The sequence below is a fragment of the Aspergillus fijiensis genome (genome assembly GCF_003184825.1).
Source record: "Aspergillus fijiensis CBS 313.89 unplaced genomic scaffold BO72scaffold_34, whole genome shotgun sequence".
In the NCBI taxonomy this organism is placed as follows: domain Eukaryota; kingdom Fungi; phylum Ascomycota; class Eurotiomycetes; order Eurotiales; family Aspergillaceae; genus Aspergillus; species Aspergillus fijiensis.
This window is the reverse complement of record NW_024469010.1, coordinates 55,768-73,659: the sequence shown is the minus strand read 5'-3', so window position 1 is coordinate 73,659 and position 17,892 is coordinate 55,768. Positions and strand designations below refer to the sequence as shown.

The window sequence follows — 17,892 nt, the reverse complement described above, 5'->3', positions numbered from 1 at the left end:
TAATTTTTGAGCCCATTGCATCGGTATGTTGGGATTCACCTGGAGTATAGAGGCGACACTATGTCATGAGAGACGATAGAAAAGTATAGATTTATAGACGTACAAGGCTAAGCCTTGGAAGAATGATAGATGGATGCATTATGCCCGATCCCGAAAACCCCTAGCCACGAATGTGATAACAGTGCAAGAAACAAGGCAGAAAACAAGATTGAACACGAAAAAAAAGAGAGAAATCACAGCAGTAGTCGACTCGTGTCAGTCATATCATCAGCGACGAAGACTATCCAGTCTTGCCTGTAAATCATCATCACTTGCGTTTCCGGCGGCCCCGATCGGCTGCGCGACTCTTGTCTCGCCCACGGCCGTCTTTTGTATATCCGTCGGCGTCTCACCCAGCTGCAAAACCACCAAGAGAGGAAACAGTCAGTATACGGACAAGACCACAACACCCATATCCTCAAGGCAGGGAATAGAGGGGGAACTATCACGCACCGCCTGGCTCAGGTCCACGCCAATCTCATCCAGCACCTCCTTGACGATATCCTCGCTATCCTCCTCCTCGCCCTCCATGCCCGTCGCCTCGTCGATCGCATCGTCCATCATCTCCTGCCGTTGGTCCATGATATCGTTCTCGCGCTCGAACTCCATCGCGATCCGCTGCAGCGCCGGCAGGTTCATTTGCCGGTTCATGCTGCCCAGCAGCATCGTCGCCCCCTTCATCGACTGCATCATCTGTTCGTTACTCCGTACCGTCTGGATTTTGGGATGAGTTGCGTTAGCTGACAGCCAATACCAATCTCCCCAAAAACAACCCAGTCCATCAAGGTAAAAAAACCATACCTGAATCCGCAACGAAATCGCCTGCAACTGCGTGCGCATTTGGTAGAATTTCTGGATGTACCTGTTCTCCATCCCGTCAGACACCTTTTATTCAAACATCGCAGCTCGCACATCGCACATCGCACATCGCACATCGCACATCGCAACAAAGTACGGATAGAGAGGGAGTGTGTGGGTGCGTGTCTGCGTGAGGGTCCAACATACCTCCGCGTGCGCACCAAGTCCTTGGCCTGGATCTTACAGGCTCCGATCTGCCCATTCTTGGCGCTCTTCTTGATGTCCTGGACGAGTTTCTTCTCCTGGTTCTCGAGCTTCACGCGCTCGCGGTCGAGTTCTCGTTGGGTGCGGTCGAGGGCCCGTTGGTGTTTGCGGAGGCGTTCGGCGGGCGTCATGCGCTTGCCGAAGGCCCATTCGACGATCTGTGATGGAGATTGGGTTTAGTGTTGGTGGGTGGGGATTTTGGGGGGGGGAAGGGGAGGTGGGAGGTGGGGTGATTTTGCGACGCTGATGTGATTGGAAGGGTTGGGGGAGGGTACTTACGTTCATGGTGATGAGGGTGTAGGGGGTATCGGGATCACACCACGTTCAAAGAGAGGGAGGAGGGAGGAAAGATTATCGGACGATTGAGATTGTGGTGGTGGTGGTGTTGTTGTTGATAAGGTAAAGCAAGCCACCGAGGCGGAGAGAGTGAGTGAGCTTGTGAGGGACAACCAGCCGCAAGTGACATCAAGGCAAGCCAGCCGTAGGCTGTAGTTGGTGTACTGTACTGCTGATACTGGAGTTACCCCTACATAAGAGATGGCAGTAGTATGCTCAATACACTTCTGATACCAAAGATACCCACCCACAGTCACATGCAGGCCCCGACACTGAATCCTCCCCCCCCACTAAACCCTTTTCAGCCAGCAATGAACGAATTATGAATTATTTTCCCTCTTTGCTCTTTTGCCTCCCGCGCCGAATTTCCATGATTTGCTGAAGTGCTTCTCATTGCTTGATTGCTGCTCCTGCTGCTGCTGTTTCTTTGGTGCATGCATTAATTACTCATATTATTATTTCCATGTTCCATTCCTGTTCCATCCTTTCATCCTTCCATCACTAAGCCAAATCTAATCTCCCTCGCCTCCCGTGCACGGCACTTGCACCCACTCCCACTCCTTCCGCGACTTTTCTATCCTTCCTTTCATTCAACTCTTCCAGCACTGGGTTACGCCCACATGCAAACAACCACCCTTTCGCCATGAGTCAGGAGTATTTCCCCGGCCAAGGCGCCTCTTCTTCCTCTTTTTCCGCCGGACCCTCCTCCAGCCAGCAGCAACCGTCGCCCGAGGACTCCTCCGCCATGAGCAGTACCCCCTCGTCCTTCCCGAGACCCCCGCCCGCGTATATGACCGTCGGAAATGGTTCGACCTCCGAGAGCGCAACGGCCTTGATGGCCTCGCTGCATGAGGATTCCGGGTACGGTGGCAGCATTCCCAGTGGGAGCGTGGTCGATGGTGATGCTGGAGCTGCGGTTGGTGGCGGATGGCGAGCGGATCTGATGGTCGATAGCCCGACTCCCATGCATGCGCCCTCCCATCTTGGAGCATGGAACCCAGCAGGTGCGTTTCTTTTTGATGCGTTTTTTGAAGAGAACTTCGGTCCCTCGAAAGGCTGTTTCAACTGACGCGTCGGAATCTATAGCTGAGCACGAGCGACAGGTCGTCGCGAGCCATGTGCACCAGTTACTCTAGTACGTGCGCCATAATCTCATCCTGCTGTCCATCAGCTACACGCTTCGGTCTGCTTTGATATCTCTCGGAATATGCTAAGACTTGGGGTTATAGTAATTCGAACCGGACCAAGCTCGGACGCGCTATTACGCGCACTATCGATACGTTGAAGGAACTCCAGGATATGAATCGGCAATGGCCCGCCCATTATCCCTCCGTCCAGAGTGACCTCGAGTCCCCTGACGACAAACCCACCCTGCACAAGGCGCAGTCCTTCTTCGGAGATGACGCCCTGGATTCGATGCCCCGTCCCGGCCAGATGCGGCGCGCCGCTACGATGACCGCCGGCGAGGATCTGGCGGAGTCGAGTGCAGCAGCGCAGCGTCGCGTCCCCACAGAGCCCCGGCTGATGAGCCCGCAGATTGCGCAGGAGTTTTCGATTCTCAAACTCGACTTGAAGCTGGGAGCCCTGTCGCAGGCCGAGTTGGTTCACTCCTTGGAGAAGGCATCGATCGCGTCGCTGTTGGATGGGAAGATCAGCCAGAGCGTCAAGCATCTGCTCTCGTTGCGGGATCGGATTGAGGATACTTCCAGCAAGGTTCTGATTACCGGTGACCTGAATGCCGGGAAGTCGACCTTCTGTAATGCACTCCTGCGCCGCAAGGTCCTGCCCGAGGATCAGCAGCCATGCACCAGCATCTTCTGCGAGGTTCTTGATGCACGTGAGAACAGCGGGCTGGAGGAGGTGCATGCCGTCCACAAGGATGTCCCCTACAACCGCAACGACGAGAGCACCTACGACGTCTATGGGTTGCATGAGCTGGAGGACATCGTTATCGACAACTCAAAGTACATGCAGTGCAAGGTCTATGTGAAGGATGTGCGGACGATCGATGAGTCTTTGCTTAACAACGGGGTTGTGGATATCGCGCTGATCGATGCCCCTGGTCTGAACTCGGATTCCCTGAAGACGACGGCGGTCTTTGCCCGACAGGAGGAGATCGATGTGGTTGTGTTCGTGGTTTCCGCTGCTAATCACTTTACTCTTTCTGCGAAGGAGTTCATTCTCAATGCTGCCCACGAGAAGGCTTATATGTTCATTGTCGTCAACGGTTTTGATCAGATTCGCGACAAGCAGCGGTGTGAGCGGATGATTTTGGACCAGATCGGCAAGCTCAGCCCTCGCACCTACAAGGAGGCAGCCGAGCTGGTTCACTTCGTCTCCAGTAACGCCATTCCCGTGGCACCTCCGGTCTCTGTTTCAAGTTCGGGCGGTGGTGGCGACGATGGTTCTGACGATGACGAGCCTGAGGATAAAGGAAAGGGCAAGGACAAGGGCAAGCAGCGGCAGAAGATCCAGGACTTTGAGAACCTTGAAGGCTCTCTGCGCCGGTTCGTTCTGGAGAAGCGCTCTCGCTCGAAGCTGGCGCCTGCTCGGACATATCTTCTGAACTTGCTCGCGGATCTGAACTCCCTGGCTGGAGTCAATCGTAATGTAGCTCAGGCTGAACTTAAGCGTGTCACGGACGAGCTTGCTGAGCTGGAACCTGCTTATGAGGAAGGCAAGAAGAAGAAGGTGGAACTTAGCGATCAGGTGGAAAAGTACATTGACGAGTCGTGCGATGACGTTTACAATCACACCCGGTCTAGTTTGGGTGAAACCATCGCTCATGTCTCCGAAGCCGACTTGGGCGTTGAGTACCCCGGTCTGTTCTCCGCGTTCCAGTACGCCGAGGACTTGAAGTTGGCTATGCTGGATCAGATCGCCGCATCTGTAGCGGACTGCGAGGACTATGCGCGGGACAAGACGGTCAAGGGTGTTGGCTTCATTCAGAACATTGGTCTTTTACACGTCGGAGAAGACAAGTTTGTGCCTTTGAACTTCCGCGCGGATATGATGTTCCGTCGTGGTCGTCGTCACACGCTTGCTAGACAGGTCGATACCGAAGTAGAGATTTGGGATTTCTTCGATATCTCCGGTATTTGGGAGCGGCAAGAGAAGATGGCCGGGACGGGAATGGCGATGACTGCCGTGACTGTCCTCGGAGGCAGAGCTTTTGGTGGCATCGGCTGGGTTGACAGCATGTTCAGTGCTGTTCGGTTCTTGGGACCGAACAATGTGCGCCGACTTTTCCTGCCTGGTGTTTTGGCAGTCGGTACGTTTTTTTGCTATTATCTTGTTTGTATGACTTTGACTGACAGAAGATTTAGCTGCTTTGACCGCTGCTTGGATGGTTTCTACGATCCCTACTACCCTTCCCCCTCGTCTCTCCCGCAAGCTTGCCGCTACTCTCTCAGAGATGGACTACGTCCACTCCAACGCCACGCGTATCTCCTCCGAGGTTCGCCGCATTCTGCGCCTGCCCGCCGGAAACCTCCAGACCAGCCTCGCGCAGGACATCGAAGACCTCGGACGTCGCAAGCACGAAGTCAGCAAGACCAAGCATGAAAGCGAGACCGCCAGCAAGTACTTCTCGAATCTGTTCCGCGAGAGCGGCGAGAACCGCAGATCCGTGGAGAGCATTGACTTGGATGCTCCTCTGCCTGGTGGTCTTGCGGCGGCTCATTAAGCATGTATGGGGTAGTTTAGAGGTTTTGCAGGTGATTTCTTTTCCTTGTACAAACCATAATGATGCTGTACGAACTTTTTACTATTCCCTTTTTGCTGTGTGTGGTGTGCTTCCGGCCTTATGCCGCCTTCCTCCCCTACCCTCTTCTTCTTTCTATCTCCAAAATATCCCGTCGTGTATGAGTTACAGCTCTATTCTTTTCTTCTTCCTACCTCTTTTTCTTCTGTCTTCTTCCCAGTAATCAGGGCGTGATTGGTGTGCTACGCAGGGATAAGAGATAGCTTAAAAATTCTTTATCAGATTGATATCCTAGATAACGATCTTTTGTGCACATATCTGCCTCGCTTGATTCTAGTGGCGCTAACTGCGTTATTGTTGTCGAAGCTATTCAAAGCTGCTAGCAACGGACCAGGGTACCGACCACGTGGGCTTCCTGGTCCGTGCGTCCCGTCCCGCGCCGGCTTGTTCCATAACTCCGACTGTAACTCCGAACGTGCCCTAAGTTGATCTCCTCACAGATGTAGTCCCGTAGCACGCAGGCTCCTTGACGGGCTGTTCTGAGAAAGGGGGGCTCTTCATGCCCACTTCTTTGATGAATATAGGCTGAAAAGATAGTCCTTCACAGCTGTATTTTCAGTGGAGGGTTCCTTCGCGGAAGTGGTCGGCAAAAAGGGATTCCGTCACTGGGATAGTCCTCAGAAGGCTCACAAGGCAAATCCGTCACTGGTGTAGTTCTCAAAGGTCGAGCCCGTCACTGGGGTTGTTTTCAAAGGCGATTCTGTCACTGGTGTAGGTCTCAAAGAGGTAAGCCGTTAATGGATTGATATCTCGGAGCGCAGAATACACTATGGAATGATTAAACGGACTGCAATTCTTCACGGCTTACCCAGCGGTTCATTGTATCCTCAAGACCTCAGCGAGCCGGGGACTGTCTACTTAAGAGCCCTCCCACTTCTTCTCAGATTCTTTCTTCCTTCTTCCTCTCTCATCTTCCCACCACACTCCACATCACACCCCATGTGGACTTCTACTCGGTCTTTTCCTATCTTCCTTATCCTCTGTTGACTCCCGCTCTCATGATACATCTGTTCATTCCTCTCATGCATCTGTTCACCTAACCAATATACTTTCGTGGTGGAACGAGTTGCTCCACCCTTGGGTAAACTGAGCAGCGCAAAAGCTGGGACGACACCTCCCGGTGCGGGGCGTTACCAATGTCTTCCATCTTTCTTCTTTCCACCCCGCTCCATAAGGTCCTCTTCTCAGACCTTGCAATTTTCATACGTTCTATTACCCAACTAAGTTGCATTCGATGCATGGGACAAAACATAAGTTCTTGGGACGGATATGCCTTTGTGGTGGGCGGTTTTGATCCCAACTGACATGGGATGACACGAAGAGATGCTGGGTCGATGTACGCTTTCGAAGAGAAAGTCTACATAAGTTACCAGGGCCTCGAGGAGGACTTTGGTTCTACTAATCCCGCAGGATTTGGATTAGTCCAGGATCTCCTCGAGTGAGACAAACAGACTCGCTTGGAAGACTCGCTTGGAGCGAGACATCAGATTGCGGGGTTCTGGGTATGCTTGGGTTTCGAAGAGAAAGCATACCCAGGGAGGAGCTGGCCTTTTCTCAACAAACATCTGGCATTGGATTCAAGATGCGAGGGGTGAGACTTCACTACCCCGCGGTGTTTTCCCGCCCCATCTCAGGTCAAGTCTTCTTCGGGAAATTGCGGAACTTGCGGGAGAGTTCCCAGTTTACTGATTGCTTGTGTGGTCTCGGAGATCGCATCTGCGAGTTGAGAAAGGCGATGAATGTTATGACGGCTCGGTTATCTGGGAGGATTGATCCAGAATGTCGAACTGGGGGCTCTTGCGTGTTTCTCCTTGAATCATATTTGAGGGGTGATTGACAGTTTTTCTCATCTCGATGATCAAGTCATCTCCTTCTTTTACTTTTCACCTGTGACTATTTTGAGAGTCGCGTGTTTTCATCTGTTCTTGCTTCCGGAATTACCCCTCCCTTCGGGCATGTTCTTCCTTCTCTGAGAGATTGAGAGCTCATTTCCTTTGCCTTGTCTCACTTCCGCTGGCACTCCGACGGGCCGTCTAGCTCAGAGGCCACTGACCGGACACTCATTCGTAACATTCTCACATACTTTTCTTCTGGACTGCACAAGTTCCACCTTCTCCCCAATTCGCGCAAGTCGAAGAGAGCTTCTTCTACCGCTGTCAAGTCAAGCCTGTTCCCCAAGCTTCGTCTGTCTTCCAGGATCCATTGCCCAGGTTGAGCGCTACACCTCCAGCATCAGCGACCGGTCTACCCTCTTACCACCCTGTTGCTATCTGGTGACTTGCCAGTGTCATGATGGACAGTACACTCGTCCTGAGAAAAATGGACCAGGATACCACTGTCAGATGTGTCAGAGCTTGGAGCAATTAAGTGTTCTACTTGGTGACAATCCTCTCTAGCACCACTGCTGAGCTTGTCCCTGCTGCTTCGATTCTGTTCATTCAAGCTCGATACCACATTGCCACGGTGATCAGTTCACTCCCCTCGTCGATCGCCTGGGAGACAGACTATCTGGGCAGGACTCGGGAGTTCTTTCATGATCATAGCTTCGCTATGAGCATTGGTATGTCTACACCTCTGTACGAATCGAATGTGTCTGATGCTAATGTCCACAGATAGCACCTTGGTCTACACCGAGTGCGGAAGAAAGACTGGGGTGCGAAAAACTCTTGCCGCTGCCGCTGCTGCTACCACCACCACCACCACCACCTCCTCCTCCTCCTCCTCCTCCTCCATCATCATCATCATCATCATCGTCATCATCACAATCACCGTGAGCTCAGGTGTTTGCCCTCTTCAACACGATCTGCACATCGAAGTCCGACTTGTCGGTTTGTTGACAAGGCTTCACTGAGTGCGGAAAAGGATGGTGAGGAAGAGGCCAGTGAGGAAAACTCTTGCCGTTGTCGCTGCCGCTGCCGCTGCTGTTGCTGCTGCTGCCACCACCATCACCATCACCGTTAATTCAGGTGTTTGTGCATTTGGACACAGTCTGCAAGTCAAAGCTCGACTAGTCAGTTTGTTGACACTCGGACGAACTGAGTTCTGTTTGAGATGATGGGAAGAATGATTCGGTTACCACCACTTCACCGGGTTCTGATCCATTGCTTCCTTGCCCCTGAGAATCATATCCCATGGTTATCGATCACAAATGTGGTGACCTCTTGAGGTGCATAAGCATCGACTCCGAGGCACTACTCAACAGGCTTGTCATCAGTGTAGCTCAGCGGTGCTGGTCTTTTCTTATCCTTGCGATGAAGGCTCTGTAAGAACATTGCTGCATGGCTCCTTGTGGAGTCACTGGATACATTACCCTCCCGTGAGCATCCATGTACCTAGCCCATTTCCCCCCTCGGCAATTTGCTAATTTGACTCGAACCACAGTGATTCTCGATGACTCAGATGAGGTATCGAAAGACCTCCGGCGAACTACCAACAATGCCAGCCTCATCGAACTTGCTATCGCTGTTGCTCAACGGAACTGGCGTGCTCCCTCGTCCTTACGATGAAGGCTCTGTGAGTCATTGTGGAGTTACTGGATATATTGCTCGCCCGTAAGTTTTTACTAGGCCGTCCTATTCCTCGGCAATATTCTAATCTTGCTCGAAGCTCAGTGTATCCCAATGACTCAGGTGAGGTATTGAGGAACCTCCGGCGAGCTGCCAACAATGCAAGCCTCATCGAGCTTGCCATCGCTGTCGCCCAACCTGAGCCGACGTATCCCTCTATCCTGGCAATTGTCAATGCGCAAGGACTGCTCAAGGCCTTGTTGCAAAGCCACTGGGTACATTGCCCGTGAATGACTGCTTGACAGATTCTTTTGCTAATCTTGTTCGAATCTACCTAGAGTTCTTTGGCCGCTTAATTGACACGGTGAGGGACCTCCAGCGAGCCACCAGTAGCACCAGCCTCTTCTAGCTTGTCTCGCTGTAGCTCAACTAGACGATCATGATTGTGGAAACTTTCAAGAAAGTCTGCCGCAGGGCTCATTGTGAAGCCACTGGATACATTACCCACTTGTGAGTAACTGCCTGGCCTATCTCTTTCCTCTGAAACGATGCTAATCATACTCGACGTTTCCTAGTACGCTTCAACAGCTTAATTGTGAGCCTCCGGCAATGCAACAATGCCAGCCTCTTCAAGCTTGCCACTATTGCAGCTCAATCAAGTTTCACTTGTCTCCCTATTCCGACGGCCAAGTTCTTGCGCAAGGACTACTGAAGAGCTCTGAGGCCACCGGATACATTACCCATCCGTGAGTGACTGTCTGACCTATCCCTTTCCTCCGAGTTGATGCTAATCATACTCGAATTTGCCTAGTACGCTTCAATAGCCTAGGTGTGGTGGTTACGAGCCTCCGTCGAACCAACAAGGCCAGCCTCTTCGAGCTTGCCATTTCTGTAGCGCAATTGGGTTGACGTGTCTTCCCATTCCGACGGTCAAGTTCTTGCTCAAAGGCTGTTGAAGAATCTGAAGCCACTGAGTACATTACCCATCCGTAAGTGATTACCTGACCTGTCTCTTTCCTCCGAAATGATGCTAATCATACTCGAATTGCCTAGTACACTTTACTAGCCTTGGTGAAGTGGTTACGAGCCTCTGGCAGCCCAACCAGGCCAGTCTCTTTGAGCTTTAGATCATTGTAGCTCAACTGCACTGGTAGTCAAAACTTCTGCCTAAGGACTGCCGCAGGGCTCATTGTGAAGCCACTGGGTCCATTACGCTCTTGTGAGTACTTGCTTCGTTCAATCCCTTCGCTTAGATTTTGCTAATCGTGCTCGAATCAACACAGTGCGCTTCAGTAGCCGAGATGAGGCTGTTATGAGCCTCCAGCGAGCTCCCAACGGCGCTGGGCTTCTCTTTGTCGATCCTTGGACCCGGCATGTAGTCCTGCTGCGCGAGCGCCATACTCAACACACTGCTGTGAGGGTTCAGTGGGAGTTTCACCCTCAGAAAACCTTGTTCCGGCAAGCTATAGCAAGTCGCAGCAGTCAAGAATCAGGCAGATAAATCATCTGCATGCCATGCCTACGGGCCATTAATCTGAACCTTTGTCAGTCTGAGCAACGTGTTTTCTGATTGGAATCGGGCGGGTTGATGTTATCATCGACACTTTCAGGTCTCTTTTTTGATTCCCAGAGAAGCTGCTCCTATGTTCCTCTTCCTCCAAACAAAACATTCCCAACACTTCTCACTGAGGAAAGCCAAGGGCGTTGGTCCTACGATCACCACCTGTTGAACGAATATTTCTCCTATAACTACGCTGGGAAAGCCTGGCAAAACTTTTCTATCACCCGGGGCAAGGGCTTCACCAAGGAGAAGAACAAGAAGATGCGTGGACTACGAATATCACCCTTCGAACCGAACGATCACCACCGAATGCACCTCCTACGCTCACACCCTTGGCTTACCTCAGTGAATAGCCCTACGACTGCCATTCTTCCAACAAACACATTCCCTCTGTTCACTGAGGGGAGCCAAGGGTGTAGGTCCTACGACGATCACTCGTCGGTCGAATACATCCCCTATGCATGTGCATACTCTGAGAAGGTCTGGAATACTCAGCTCTACTTGGCAGACTGGAAACGAATAGCGAGTTGACACGGAAATGACGGTATTAAGGAATGGAGAGAACGATCAGAGTGCTGCACATGTCCCTGGCTATCTGTTTTGTGATAGATTAATCCAAACGCCCTTTCTTCTACGAAATAAGACATTTGATTTCATAAATGTTGGCTCGTCGATTGACAATAGGACCATGTTCTCATGGAGTCGGACATGGGCAGGTCCGTAGGGCTCAAGTCGCATTTTGTGGTCTGGAATTTGATCAACGTCCAGGCTCTAGGAGCGATGCTCAATCAGCATACAGGCTGTCCTTCTTTTCTCTAGGTTTACGATAAGCATTTGTAGAACAAAGAATCAGGTAGCGACCCGATCCCTTTCGTTGGAGAATTGAGCAATGTCCAAGCTTCGGGACGGGATCAACTCTTTATGGTGAAAATTTATCTTCGAGAGGTGCCAGTACCGGTGTTCAGCAATGTCTCATCCTACCACCCAACTTCTCGCATTGAAGAAGGGCCCATTTGAAGAAACTCTTGAGCATGATTGAGCAAAGCTCGCTAGCGTATACTACGGAGGACCATTGCGGCCATCGGCAGGTATGAAATAGGCCGACAGTATAATCAGCAAACCTACACAGAAACCTCAACAACTCAGGAATTACGAGAGGTAGACCCTAACGAAAAACCTCTAATAAATAATACCGTCGGCCGCTCAGGGTCTCCAAATGTCCTAACACATGATAGGGCTGGCGATCACGTGATTAGCCGAGGGGTAGAAAAGCTTCCAAGGGGAAACTGTCCGGGGGCCGGCGCCGTGGGGTGGAATGGGGTTTGGAGGCCAGGGAGTGCTGTAACCTAGTAAGCTCTCTAGGGAGCGTTCCAGAGGGTTTTGATCCGGCCACCGCTGCTACGGTAAGAAAACTACTCTAATCAGAGAATAATCCCCCCTTCACCCAAGCATAGTATTCCATAATGCTGGCCAACCACAAACCTACCTGTCTATAGGAACTCGCGGCACAAGTGTCTTACTAGCACGCCCAGGCTCCAGGCATCTGTCTCGAAATCCCCAGTCATGGCCAAGGATCACAGCCACAGTAGATAGTTCGACCACGTTTGCCATCAATTTTCCACTGTATCGGCTGTCCTCGTTTGACAACATTAGTGAGAAGATTCTGGTTCTCGGAGCTTAGCAGAATACTGTCTTAGTAAGCTTCAGATCTGATAACTAACTTGGATCGATTAGACCATTGTACAGTACTTTTACTATTGAGATGGCAAGGGCTCCTATTCGTACTTAACCTGTGTGAACAACTTTGCACTCTGGGTTGCAGATAGCTCAGACTCGTGAGAGAGGGAAGTAGATGTAGACCTTCAAGAATGGGCAGAAGTGAACTTGGAAGCTTACGATCAACCGAAGCGCCTCTACAAGATCCAGAGCGGCTCTCGTATTGGTGCGTCGTACCCGAGACCCATGATGTGCTTAGGTACCCACCCCTGCGGCCCGGGGATCTCGAAGGTCATCCAAACACGTCCGGAGAATCAGCCGGCCATGATGCTCTGGATTCTGCTGCGCGATGTGTGCTGCTGCTTCTCAATCTTCCCCTTCTCATGCAGGGCCTCGTCACCATCGTTGCTGTCGATGTTTTGCAGGGCGGCAGTCGACATCGTCCCTGATGGCATTGCTCAATATCCGCGCGACGTTACTTGCCAACCGGAAAGCAAAAGTAATATATATCTATGACAGCGCTACCTACCTATGCATCTACATTCTCACCGAGCCGTGCAGTAGACGTAGCTAGTCAACGATATCCAGATCTCCTATGAACAGACCACTTCCGCAACTTAATCCAATCAGGTCAAAGCGGCTTCGAGATCCGGATCCACGGGTGGGTTTGAACGTCGAATGAATTGCAGAATGTAACGCATTAGGGCCGTGAACAAAGGATGGAGTAATCCAATTCAGGTCCCCAGCGTCCCCACAAGGGAGATAGTATCAGCCACACTCAGCATGTTCTTAGCTTGGGAAGACGTACAGCAGTACTAGCTAATAACGGTGGTGAGTTTGGTGAAGAGAGAAGAGGAGAGAAAAGAAGAAGTCGAGAAGAGCGCGGGGGAGCTGAGATAGTCGCTGATTTCCGACCTGGGTCAGTTCCTTCCATTCTGGACAACCTGTATAGATTCCTTCCTTCCCGACTTGGTGGTTGCCCATCCGAGTGGCAGGGGCGAGTTTCGATAACCACCGAAGTACTACCGGAGTGCTACTGGAGGGCTACTGGTAGATCTCATTGACAGCAGCAGGTCTCTCCTTCAAGTCCTTGGTCCACGACTAGCGATGGAAGGAGTAGTATAGTACAAGAAATCCCATCCACTCTTGCACATTGCGCGACGGTATCGCTTCCCAACCAAGTATGATTTGTTTCGCCGGGTAGGGTCACTCTCTTGAACAGAGCTTTCACAAAACAAGCGACGCACCTCCCCCGAGCTCGCCATCGCTGGATCAAGCCCTCCCCGAGGCCCAGGGTATTCGGAAGTCGCCTTCTTCTTCCACTTTGGATCTTCGAGATCCATTCCCGCCCCAAGGTCTAGCCATTTGGTAATGATCACTGCTTTTCCATCCTTGCCACAGTCCTCAAGGGCAATCTGGAACTCGACCTCGCAAATTGGGCACCGCATACACTCCGTAGCGGCCGACGGTTGCTCGTCCAGAGAAGAGAATCCCCGCTGCTGGACAACAGATCGAATGGCGTCCATTACCACCGCAGTGTCCAGCTCCTGCGCTTCGCAAATGAACCGATGCTGGAACACTGAAAGAGAAACATCATTGTCCCTGTCGGAGAAGACGACGTCGTCATCATCAAATAATACCCACTGCTGTATCTGCAGAACTAGCGATGGTGGTGTCGGGCCAGCTCCAGCAGGCACGTAGACCCGTCCTTCCACTGACAACAGAGTCGTTCTGGCGGGATCGGCCGGATCGTCAACCACCTCGGTGTAGGCCAATGACTCAGAATCTATCCCCAAGCAGCCGCCAAAAGTGTGATTCTGCAGCACGGCTACCAGGTGGCAGTGTTGGAATCTGTATCCGCTGGGCAGACCGTGGACCCTAAAGAACCACCATAGCGAAGGCAGTGGACCATCACCCCGGTACAGATATGGAGCTCCCAGGTCCGGGCATTTTGTGAAGATAATCTGATCAACTGCTGGGGGGCGGACGTCGGTTATAGGATGCAATCTTGCACAATAGTGGCAGCAGAACATCCGAGGGAGGTCTCGGACTAGTCTGCTGAGGGCAGAAATAGCTATCGATTTGTTGCGTTGCACTGGGTTGAGATCGCAGAGACCTGTCACGAAGCCATATAGCGTTCGGCTGCACAGACCTAAGCAGACGATGTCGGTGATTGCCAAAAATCTTGTGATATGGAGTAAAAGTTCAAGCGGTAACAGTTCTAGGCCAGAAAGTCGCTTTTCGTGTGGGCGGCGGCTGCGTAAGAAGAGTTGAAGTGGCCGGGAGAGCCAGTCTTTCAAGCCCTTCATGATGCCGTGAGTCCTCTGGTAATTCTGGTACAGATGCAGGTGAATAAGGGCGATGAAATGGGATGGACACGCGTGGAACAAAGGACTATGAACTCAGCTACGTGAGGCTATCCGAGCGGAACTATCAACATGGGCCGTGGCGGGCGGTGAGCAGCCTGGCTATCGGGGGCCTCAACGCCGCTGACACCCTCATACAAACCACGGTAACTTACGGACTATCGTGCCTAGCTTACGTGGCTGTGTCTTTAGTCGGTCTGCCGATTGTACAACAAGGCTGTCTGGCATGCATACTTCAATGCGACTGTACTCCATACTGTAATCAGCGCTGCACGGAAGATCCAGCTATCAAGCACAATGCTTATTCTTGGTCGGATGCAATAGTCTCCTCCATACGAGGGGATCAAGGATCAGCTCAAGCAAGCTGGCTGTGTTTCCTTGACCATGGCCAAAGGTCTAAAGCTTACTCTCGATTCCTATAATGTCTGAGTTCCATCTACCTTGGCATGTCGACAGGCATGATGGCCAGTTCTCGTGACGCTAGGAGAACCACATAAAGAAGAAAATATCCTCGAAGCTGTAACCGGGGCTTTGTTCCGTAAACAGCCACAAGAATGAGTTCATCGGAGAGCCACTCCCATCTGCGCAGCTTCCGCTCCTCCCATTATGCACCTTCCACCATCCAACCACGCCTTTCTCCCTTTCTTCGGTCTTCACAAGCAGTCTACCATATCAACATCATCAAGATCAAGGCCTGAGACACCGACCATGAGCTTGGGTACCAGTATGATCGATGAGCAAGTAGAATGCGCAGCTGAGCATGCCACGAAGAACGTCGACAGTCGCGGGGTCCACGAAAGCACCAACAGCGGTATCAGCAATCCTTCGGAATCGATGCTCTCAAGGTTCGAGCTCCTCCCGGCGGAGCTTCTGCTCAGCGTCAAGGGCTTTTTGGGGAATACAGATGCCATCCACCTGGGCATGTGCAGCCAGACTCTAAGGAAGAAAGTCCGCCAGTCACCCAGCACAGAGGAGCTGAACAAGGTAGATCAACTATCTCCTTTTCCTCTCTCGTTGTCCCCCCTCCCCTGGTTCCCCACTAACCTCAAAACTCGTTCTCTAGGCTCATATTTCCACCCCTACTCAAAGCAAACTAGAAACGGCGATCATCTGGCTCGGCGTCTTCCACCCCGAAATCGAAATCCTGCGGCTCACGTATCTCGTCTTACGCGACTGCACCCGATCACTGCCAGAACCACCCTCATCGGAGGGGGCTAGAGTTACTCTCCTCAGGACCATGATCAAAATCCAGAAGGCCCAGCTGCGTCTGGACGAGGAGTCGTTGCGCCGGCTGCGGGAGCTGGTGCAGGTGAACCAGCGTCAGAGCGCGCAGCTCGACGAGATCATTCGGTTGCTGAGGGCGGCGCTGGATGGCCGGGATACGGTCTCGGAGGCTGGGGGGCTTAGATAGCTTCCCCAATGCGGCGGATGGGTATGGTAGATGTTTTGTGTCTGAGAGAATCACGAGGGAGGGATTGAGTGCTGAACGGAACAAATACAGGCTTCTATATAGGCATCTTAGGGATCCTGTTCAATCAAGCTTGCCCACGCCCTTGGTGCACCAATGCACGGTGTAGACCACTAAGTCTACCAGACGTCATCAATCGAAATAATGATGCTGATGAAAGGCCATTGTCGGCCGATGATTCCGGGGAATGATAACCTTCCCCTCAATGATGATCTCACAGTAGTATCATTACGATCTTGCTTGTTTCTTTATAATAACCATGATGGCGCCATGAGGAGTCGATGCTACTCTTACTCCCCAAGAACTGTATCATAAAATGGCATCCGGATTGGCATACCGCCTTGATCGGCCCAGTCAAAATTTTCTTGAAATTTACTCAGCGCCACGAGAGCGCCTTCAGAGGGCCGTGAGGCTTTACCGAGCCCGATGTCAAAAGCCGCAACGACTGCATAGCCAGCCGCCGCCGCTGCAGCAACATCCACAGCCGATGTGGAACACACTACCGCTGGAGATCGTTCGCATGATCTTCCTGAATCTCGACATGGTCGCCCTTGGCAACTTACGACAAGTCAACACCACGATCCACCAACAAGTTGATGCGGCTCTCTTTGAATATCGCCTTCTCCGAACTCACGCAGCCGAGACCCTCCAAGCACTGGACCTGGCCCAATGCACGCACTACTTCTCGATCCAACAGCTGTATCACGAGTTCTGCCACCCGCGGTGCCGGACCTGCGCCAACTTCGGCCCCTACCTCTACCTTCCGAGCCTCTCCCGGGTGTGCTTTCCGTGCGTCCTGTGGCACGGCCGATACCGCGTCGCCTCCCTGGAGGACGTCCTGCAGTTCTACCGGCTGCCCCTCGAAGACTGGTGCCATCTCCCAGTCACCTACACCGCGTTTGACCTGCTGGGCAAGTCTCCGATGTCGGAGCGGATGCTCATCGACATCACGCAGGCCGAAGCCCTGCACAAGCAGCGCGGCAGGCCCCCACCGCCGCGCGAGAGCTCCACGTACCGGAGCTATTACGGCTTGACCTTCCACTGCCGGCAGGCGTCCACGGTGGCCTTCCCCTACTGGGACCCGCACACCCGCGCGGCCGAGCCCGGGGCCTATTGCCTGGGGTGCACCGAGTTCTGGGAGCGATCTCGCCCGAAACGCCGCGGGGCCCCAAAAACCTGGGATGAGTACTATGCTTGGGGCCCCGGGGTCAATTGGCGGGGCCGCGAGGCGGTCGAGCGCGCATTTCGGGTCCCCGAGCTGCGGCAACACTTTCGGACGTGTCCGCATGTTGTCCGGTGGCGGGTTGGACACGCAAAGGAGGTGGTGGCGCGGAGGTTTGGCGCCCCGATTGGGCGGGTCTTTCGGATTCCGACTCCTCCTCGTCGTCGTCGTCGTGAGGGTCGAGCAGCGCCGAGACGGTCCGCACGGCTTCAGAAGATGAGGGAGAGAAGAAAAGAAATATGTTGACGGGCCCTGCAGCCTCAGTAGTCAGGCTGCCGCTCACTACTGCACCACCCACCTCGGCGGTTCTTCGCTGGCTCCACCTCTCGAAATAGCCTCGCATAGCTGAATTCACCTGTTGAGGAATTAGCATTGGAAGGCATCTGCTGACTTGATCTACTTGATTCGATCAACTTGGCCTTACTTATATCACATTATATGATAAACCCTGTTCAGAAAGTGTCAAAGTGCCCCCCTACAGCTTCCAAACAGCTGCTACAGACGCCTTCTCGCTGGATTCGATTTGCTCGGAGCAACTGTCTGACACGCTTCTCCTGCGCCGCAGGTCCAGGTCCCTATCTATTTATCCCTACTATCCCGTGCGGACTATCGAGGTCCGAAAGAACAATTACTGCTACCAGCACTATGTCGACCCCCGGGCAATGATGAGTATAAACCGATGCGATGGGAGGTGCCAGAATTTGGACGAGGCTGCAATGTAGTGTACTCGTGTTGGGGTCTTTGTTGTCGTGGGTTGATCTCGTTTCCCTTGCTTGGCAGAGACACAGGGAGTCAGGGATCTAGTATTGTCCCCACTAATCCTTACTATTGTTCCTTCCTATGTTAGCAACCA

General features: G+C 52.5%; 6 protein-coding genes across 6 annotated transcripts; 4 read left to right on the top strand and 2 right to left on the bottom strand.

Moving 5' to 3' along the window:
* Window positions 1-10: 10 nt before the first annotated feature.
* On the bottom strand, window positions 11-1,399 carry BO72DRAFT_449433 (ESCRT-III subunit protein DID4). Its single transcript, XM_040945021.1, has 5 exons — window positions 1,381-1,399; window positions 1,045-1,259; window positions 841-901; window positions 493-753; window positions 11-396 (listed from the first exon to the last, which is right to left on the bottom strand). Exons 1-5 carry the CDS (start codon window positions 1,384-1,386, stop codon window positions 268-270), a joined length of 672 nt encoding a protein of 223 aa, XP_040799726.1. The 5' UTR covers window positions 1,387-1,399; the 3' UTR covers window positions 11-267.
* Window positions 1,400-2,080: 681 nt separating this feature from the next.
* Window positions 2,081-5,122, top strand: BO72DRAFT_381755 (mitofusin; the record flags this gene model as incomplete). The annotated part of the gene is made up of 4 exons (XM_040941444.1): window positions 2,081-2,441; window positions 2,524-2,572; window positions 2,667-4,708; window positions 4,764-5,122. 4 exons carry the CDS (start codon window positions 2,081-2,083, stop codon window positions 5,120-5,122), a joined length of 2,811 nt encoding a protein of 936 aa, XP_040799725.1.
* Window positions 5,123-7,750: 2,628 nt separating this feature from the next.
* Window positions 7,751-9,062, top strand: BO72DRAFT_497740 (uncharacterized protein; the record flags this gene model as incomplete). The annotated part of the gene is made up of 5 exons (XM_040948719.1): window positions 7,751-7,760; window positions 7,813-7,970; window positions 8,600-8,751; window positions 8,807-8,981; window positions 9,045-9,062. 5 exons carry the CDS (start codon window positions 7,751-7,753, stop codon window positions 9,060-9,062), a joined length of 513 nt encoding a protein of 170 aa, XP_040799724.1.
* A 3,749-nt stretch (window positions 9,063-12,811) lies between these two features.
* On the bottom strand, window positions 12,812-14,365 carry BO72DRAFT_157978 (uncharacterized protein). The gene has a single exon (XM_040939281.1). The coding sequence runs from the start codon at window positions 14,290-14,292 to the stop codon at window positions 13,066-13,068; it is 1,227 nt and encodes a 408-aa protein (XP_040799723.1). The 5' UTR covers window positions 14,293-14,365; the 3' UTR covers window positions 12,812-13,065.
* Window positions 14,366-14,547: 182 nt separating this feature from the next.
* On the top strand, window positions 14,548-15,806 carry BO72DRAFT_529033 (uncharacterized protein). The gene is made up of 2 exons (XM_040950222.1): window positions 14,548-15,333; window positions 15,413-15,806. Exons 1-2 carry the CDS (start codon window positions 14,956-14,958, stop codon window positions 15,758-15,760), a joined length of 726 nt encoding a protein of 241 aa, XP_040799722.1. The 5' UTR covers window positions 14,548-14,955; the 3' UTR covers window positions 15,761-15,806.
* Window positions 15,807-16,288: 482 nt separating this feature from the next.
* Window positions 16,289-17,828, top strand: BO72DRAFT_487225 (F-box protein). The gene is made up of 2 exons (XM_040947973.1): window positions 16,289-17,152; window positions 17,298-17,828. Exons 1-2 carry the CDS (start codon window positions 16,305-16,307, stop codon window positions 17,386-17,388), a joined length of 939 nt encoding a protein of 312 aa, XP_040799721.1. The 5' UTR covers window positions 16,289-16,304; the 3' UTR covers window positions 17,389-17,828.
* The last annotated feature ends 64 nt before the right edge of the window (window positions 17,829-17,892 follow it).

Excerpts from the sequence above, each read along its gene's own strand:
- BO72DRAFT_529033 (XM_040950222.1), top strand. The coding sequence starts at position 14,956 with ATGCACCTTCCACCATCCAACCACGCCTTTCTCCCTTTCTTCGGTCTT. Across the intron at positions 15,334-15,412 it reads GCACAGAGGAGCTGAACAAG|GCTCATATTTCCACCCCTAC; the intron begins GTAGATCAACTA and ends CTCGTTCTCTAG.
- BO72DRAFT_157978 (XM_040939281.1), bottom strand. The coding sequence starts at position 14,292 with ATGAAGGGCTTGAAAGACTGGCTCTCCCGGCCACTTCAACTCTTCTTA.
- BO72DRAFT_449433 (XM_040945021.1), bottom strand. Across the intron at positions 902-1,044 it reads GACTTGGTGCGCACGCGGAG|GTACATCCAGAAATTCTACC; the intron begins GTATGTTGGACC and ends GATGGAGAACAG. Across the intron at positions 397-492 it reads GCGTGGACCTGAGCCAGGCG|CTGGGTGAGACGCCGACGGA; the intron begins GTGCGTGATAGT and ends GTGGTTTTGCAG.
- BO72DRAFT_487225 (XM_040947973.1), top strand. The coding sequence starts at position 16,305 with ATGTGGAACACACTACCGCTGGAGATCGTTCGCATGATCTTCCTGAAT. Across the intron at positions 17,153-17,297 it reads AAGGAGGTGGTGGCGCGGAG|CCTCAGTAGTCAGGCTGCCG; the intron begins GTTTGGCGCCCC and ends CGGGCCCTGCAG.